Source organism: Propithecus coquereli, unplaced genomic scaffold (genome assembly GCF_000956105.1).
Source record: "Propithecus coquereli isolate 6110/MARCELLA unplaced genomic scaffold, Pcoq_1.0 Scaffold40, whole genome shotgun sequence".
Classification (NCBI taxonomy): Eukaryota; Metazoa; Chordata; class Mammalia; order Primates; family Indriidae; genus Propithecus; species Propithecus coquereli.
This window is the reverse complement of record NW_012149730.1, coordinates 1,805,864-1,812,046: the sequence shown is the minus strand read 5'-3', so window position 1 is coordinate 1,812,046 and position 6,183 is coordinate 1,805,864. Positions and strand designations below refer to the sequence as shown.

At 37.6% G+C, this 6,183-nt stretch overlaps 1 protein-coding gene across 1 annotated transcript in view; it reads right to left on the bottom strand.

The window, feature by feature from the left end:
- Positions 1-1,191: 1,191 nt before the first annotated feature.
- The window catches only part of CRYBG3 (beta-gamma crystallin domain containing 3), a 119,357-nt gene continuing 114,365 nt past the window's right edge, over positions 1,192-6,183 (bottom strand). The window contains exons 19-21 of the mRNA XM_012652802.1: positions 3,510-3,668; positions 2,382-2,541; positions 1,192-1,635 (exon numbers count right to left, since the gene is read on the bottom strand). Of these exons, the coding sequence (XP_012508256.1) occupies positions 1,547-1,635; positions 2,382-2,541; positions 3,510-3,668 (408 nt within the window). The 3' untranslated portion in view covers positions 1,192-1,546. The remainder of the gene's footprint in view (positions 1,636-2,381; positions 2,542-3,509; positions 3,669-6,183) is intronic.

The window sequence follows — 6,183 nt, the reverse complement described above, 5'->3', positions numbered from 1 at the left end:
GGAAGAAACAACTTCTTTAAAGAGCCTCCTTAGCAGCTCTAGAAAAATTTTAAACAATTAACAGAAGAAACATTTTTAACTTGGTTTTTTACAATGAAAATATACATACCTTTGTGTATACATGAGCCTACCCATTAAAATAAAAAGTTATTCCTGCAACATAAATTTCATTAAATAATATTGCCACACCAGTGAGAGGCACTCATCAGCTATGGCCATAAGGGAGTTTGACAGATGCTGCGTAAAAGGTGAGAAGAGCCTGAGATTGAGGGGGGAAAACCCAATATTTACACAGAAAGACCAAGTCTGTAAAAAATACTCAAAATGGTGGGTTTTTGAGTTTAAACTATTGTTATTTTACATTCTAAAGTGCACATAGGTTGATATTTTTAAAAATATCACTGGAGAATTAATCTTTCTATATAAAAATAGAGCATTTTTCTGCTTTCTGGAAAAAGTTGGGGATGAAAGGAATTGTCTCAATGTAAGTTTAATTCCAACTCAGGAGGGAAAAATTCTTGTGCATTGTGCAGTTGAAGGTGGTAAAGATGATGATTTCCTACCTTATTTCACTTAAGTGAAAGCTACTTAAAAACTGAATTTTCTGTCATTTAGTAGAGAAATCAACTCCACCTTTACTTGAAAAGTAAGAACGGTAAGATCAAGGCCCAAATACATTTGAAATTTCCCTTTACTTCAGTCAGACAGACAAAAATTTGACTATTGTTAAAGTGACATAGTCCTTATAAACACTTCTTGCAGGCAGATCAAACAAAATCTAGGGTGAAGTCTCAGCAGGGATATAGGTAGTCATTGTTAGAGTCTTGTCACCTAAAGGGATGTTTTTGTTAACAGTTAAGAGTGCAAGGTTGGCCATTTTTAGTTTGAAGGACTGAGTAAAGAATGGCCACAGAAAACACTCCAATACTTGTGCCTTTTTCCTAACAAAGCTGAGTCCCCCTCTGGCGTCAGTTACAAGTATATATACATAAGGGATGCTCCAGTTATAAAAGCCTCAATATAGAAACTTTAAGGTTTATCTAATTACAGCAGCTTAATAAAAGGTTTATTATATGTGATTTCAGATGTTGCTAAAAATTACTCATCTTTTTTGCAGAAGTATGACTTGACCTATAGGAAGGAATCTGTTTCCCTGTGCCTTGCATTCATACAAGCATCTAGTAGGATATTAGTAACTAATACAGGGTGATGGCATCACCACTGTCCTATAATGGGCTATCGGGAATAGGATTCATGTTTGGTGGATAGGAGAGAAAACACAGACTTCAGGAAACTTGCTCACTACAACTGGAGATCAATCAGAAATAGAACCTTTCCCAGAAATCGTAACATTTTCTCCACAGGAACACTGAGTAACTGGCAAGAATATTTTAGCTTTTCCATGGTTAAGAGCCTGGGAGAGAAGTCCTTTCTGCTCAGTGATCCAGGAGCGTGAGGACAGTAGCTTCCTTGCCACATGTGCAGGACAATGAGGGATGTGGGTTACCTTCTTCCTCTGCTCTTTCTAGGGATGTAGTTGATTCTCTCACAATATTTCAATGTCCCATTTCTGTGTTTCTTCTCCCTCCAGGGGCTGATTTACAATTACATGAGTCTTGTCACAATAATTTCCTCCTGAAATAGAAATTCCAAAAGAAAGGATTATTTGTTCACACAGGTGCTTAGCAATTTCACAATTTTCACAAGCTTTTGTTCAGCTCACTGTTTGGGTAGATTACTATGCCATTTACAAAGCAGTCTAAAGTGGGAAACTGAATTTGAACAGGCTTAGCCATTATTCACCTCAAATTGGACCTTATTATGACTCAAATTGAAAAACTACAAGGCTTTTAGTTTTTCAAACAATGCAATTCTTCAGAACAAAGTACTCTGAGAAATTCTGGCTGAATGTCAGGTACTCTGTTTTTGTTTCTACACCAACAGTGACTGACTAATCCAATTAAAGCAACAGCCATGAATAATATTGGCCCTGACCTGGCTGAATTCAAAAACAAGGTTAATTGATACCTACCATAAATTTTTACTGAGAACTTTTAAGGACCATGGGAATTCACAGCAAAAAGTTAGAGATGTTTCTTTCTAAGAAACAGATGACATTTGTTTTATGATGCTTCAGGTTTAGAACTATTGTCAGTTCATGTAGCAAATGAAAATTTTACAACTGTATTGATGAACAAAAACCTCCTTAAATTTTGTCATTAGGCTTTTTCTGTTTGTTCATAAAACTGCATATCTTAACTTCTTTCAGACATAATTAAGGGTGACTTAACATTTCTCTGTTACACACAAGGATGCCCTTTACCCAGAAAGAAGAGATTTGGAACTGAAACTGATATCATGGGTTGTCGTCCAAGGCCCACCTTTAACATCAAGGACAAGTTGATCACTGAGATACGAGCTGATAGTTCCATTTTTATTCAGTCTCCACTTCTGCCTGAATTGCCCATGTTCGGTCCACAGGGCCACTTTAGCTCCAGGTGTGTCCCGGCCACCAATCACATCAAGACATGTATCACTGGCCTAAAAGGGTTAAGAAATAATTATCTGGCAGTACTGTGTTTGCTGAAATAAATGGAATGGGCTCCCTTTTCTTTCAGGTGAACAAATCACAGACATGAAGTGGCTATGTTTTATCTAAAAAAAAAAAAATAATGCTAATTTCAGTAAACCTGTTAAGTTTTTTTTATGGCTGGCTGGGAGGAGAAGGTATAGAAATAAACCTACTGAAACAGAGACACTTGTTTTTAATAGAATGTCTGCATCTGGCAACAGATGTTCAATAAAGGTTTGTTGTATTGGAATTAAATGTTAAGTCCCTGTTTGCTTAAAATATATTACATAGAGCTTTGTTTTCTTATAAAACACTGGGTGGTATCCAGATAACAATTACTTTTAAATTTTCATTTTTGAAGCATGATGAAAAGTAGATAATCTATTGGTGATACAAGAAAATACAGGTTTAATGTTTTTAAGCTATTGCTCTATTCCCTTAGCATCAAACATAATGTAGGTCACAGAAAAAAACTAAATTTTATTTTCTAAGCTTCCTCCAATAACAGCTTGTTTTCCTACTGCTACTTCACTGTATATCTTGAAAATGACAGGCTTTCAACGTGTTACGGAATTGAACAGTCAGCTGATTTTTCCCTGGGCCTTCAAGTAAGGAACATCTCACAGAAGCATATTGTCCAATTGAGATCCAGTGACTTAGTATCATTGGTTTAAAATATCACTTAGGCATGTCCATAGTATGTGATAAGCTTAGTTTTTACCTAAAAATTGAAACTGGATTTTCTAGATCAAAAAATTCTCAAAGTCCCTTTGAATTAAATGCTTTAGTAATATACATGGCAGTATTTTTATGATCATGCAATGAACTGTTTCTAAGAAGTTACATTATTTTATCATGCCAGTTGATTGACAAGATTCTTGTTTCCAGAAGAAGAAACCAAAGACCAGAAAGTATTGTTATCAGCGAGGTCACTTACCTTGGATTTAAAGAGTCCTCGACAGTAGTGCCAGATCTGAGTATTCTTTCCACTGTAGGGAGAGATGCACACAGATGTTGCCCTTGTGTCCGCCAGATTTCCAGTGACTGTCAGATACTCATCCTGGGCTCGGTTCTTTATTCTGATGTACACTGCAGGCTATGGCAGGGGAGAAACAGAGCCATTTAGAACTAACCTTTTGAATCTGGAAATCAATCCTTCTAAAGGAGGAAAGCTGGGAGGGGAAGTGAGAGGTGACTAGTTTATTTCTATTAGTTTCACTCTGAGTCCCTGTAGCAATTACATATAAATTAATATTTCCCTTTGATAAATCCTTAAAGCACAGAGCACAAGGCTTAAATTGTACATTCTCTATTATACTTTCTGAAAAGTGCCCTTTTGAAAGGGTATAAAGTAATGGTTTCATTCACAGAACTCTGTGGCAAGGGGTGGGGTGGTGAAGAATTAGGGAACTGATGAGTGTCATTCGGTAACTGTGTCCCAGCTGGGCTGAGGGAGTTAGGGTAGTGGGAGTAAGGGCAAGGTACCACCTATAAGGATCTTACAACTTCAGAAAGACAAGTACAGTAATCAGACATACTATCTTGAGCTATGATTAAATGCCAAAAGTGAGCTATGGGAGGTCTTGAAAAACCCGGATAGCTGAAGGACCTAGTAGCTGTGGTAATCTCTTTGTTTATAAAAGACCTTTATATTTCTTCAAAGGAAAGGACTATGTATGTTTAATCAGTACTTAGCTATTCAAAAATTGGGTAACGAAGGACTTCATCCCCTTGTCCTGAAAGCTTTAAAATACATACAGGAAGTTTTTAAAATAAATTATTATTAAATCTGGGACTTGCCTCTAAGGATAATAGCTAATATTTATTGAGCACTTAGTATATGTCAAGCAGCATGCTAAATGCTTTCTGTGCCATTATGTTATTTGTCAGAATTAATAACCACAACAACCCTTTAAGAACCTACTGTTAAAGGCTGGGAGCGGTGGCTCACTCCTGTAATCCTAGCACTCTGGGAGGCCGAGGTGGGAGGATTGCTTGAGGTCAGGAGTTTGAGACCAGCCTCAGCAAGAGCGAGACCCCGTCTCAACTAAAAATAGAAAAATTAGCCAGGCGTGTGGCACACACCTGTGATCCCAGCTACTTGGGAGGCTGAGGCAGGAGGATTGCTTGAGCCCAGGAGTTTGAAGTTGCAGTGAGCTATGATGACACCACTGCGCTCTACACTCTACCCAGGATGACAAAACAAGGCTCTGTCTCCAAAAAAAAAAAGTACTGTTAAGACCCTAGTTTCATGAATAAGGTGAACACAGATGTAGAAAAGCCACATCTGTCTGCACCACCACCCTTGCTCTTAACCAGGATGCTCTCAGGCCTATGTGGACATGCACTAGTTACTCTTAGGCACAGGAAGTAAGAGACTAACTCCACAGATGGCAGTGTAAGACAATGCAAGGGCAAGGCACATGGTCAAAGCTCCATAGAAACCATTCTTTCAGTCTCATGACTCAGGGGACCAGCCTCAATGAAATAAAATATAGGAGACCCAACATGCTTACGTTGGGCTGGGTGTTGGCTCCCAATTAGAACCTTGGCTGAGTTATAACAACAAATGGTCTGTTACTTAATAAGAGAGCACTTTCACTCTGAGAAACTAAGTGCTAGGTAAATGCAACAGTGAGACCACCAATAGATAGTTTACTATTTTTGAAACTTATGGTAGATCGACATGAGGCCAGGTGAATTTTAGTAAACTGCTGCCATGTTTAGCCTTCCTAAGGAAATAAACATTCTGAGCACTTAAATAAGCCAATAGAAGGACAAATTCTCCGGCCACTAAAGCAGGTGAAAAAGACCTCTACTTGGCAAAATGTTTTAAATGTTTCAAACCCCTGCTTCTACTTTCATAATGCAACAGTAATGTACTTAAATTTCTATAATCCAGCCTGGTGTCCCACTGCAATTGTTAATTCTTGAGGCTTCAGTATATCTTTATTACATTTTCATTACCATGTACAGATAAGAAAACAGGCATGACCTTCACAGATGACAGAATTCCAATTACTTTAGGACCAAACATCACAGTTTTAATCAATTAACTCAAGCAAGGTACTAATTACCCTTATTACACATTTGTAGTCTGACTCCTCTGTAATTATACTTAAAAACACTGATATACATTATAAGTACCTTAGTGACTTCCTAATTCCCAACCTCGAAGAGGGATCACATTTTAATTAGTCCTGAATTTTGAAACAAGAATATCAACTAAAGCAGTACCAACAGCCTTACCAAAAAAGTTAAATGGGACCCACAAACTACTATTTCAGAAACCAGAATACCTTTGCTGGGTTTCAGAGCTATGGTCCAAATAAACAACAGGGAAATACTCTATTAAAATATTATTTTGAAATTAAATGTTTAAGCAGAATAGGAATCAGGTAGTTATTTCCTAAAGCATGATGGAAGAAAACAGTGTATCATTTTTATTGTCAAAAAACTTCCTTATCAAAGTAGACGCCATTATTCTAGCTATCCTTCATCTCAGGACCCTGAAGAGAAATCCTTCCCCAAGAAGGAACCACCATTCAAAAATTAGGAAAATATGGCTGGGCGCGGTGGCTCACGCCTGTAATCCTAGCACTCTGGGAGGC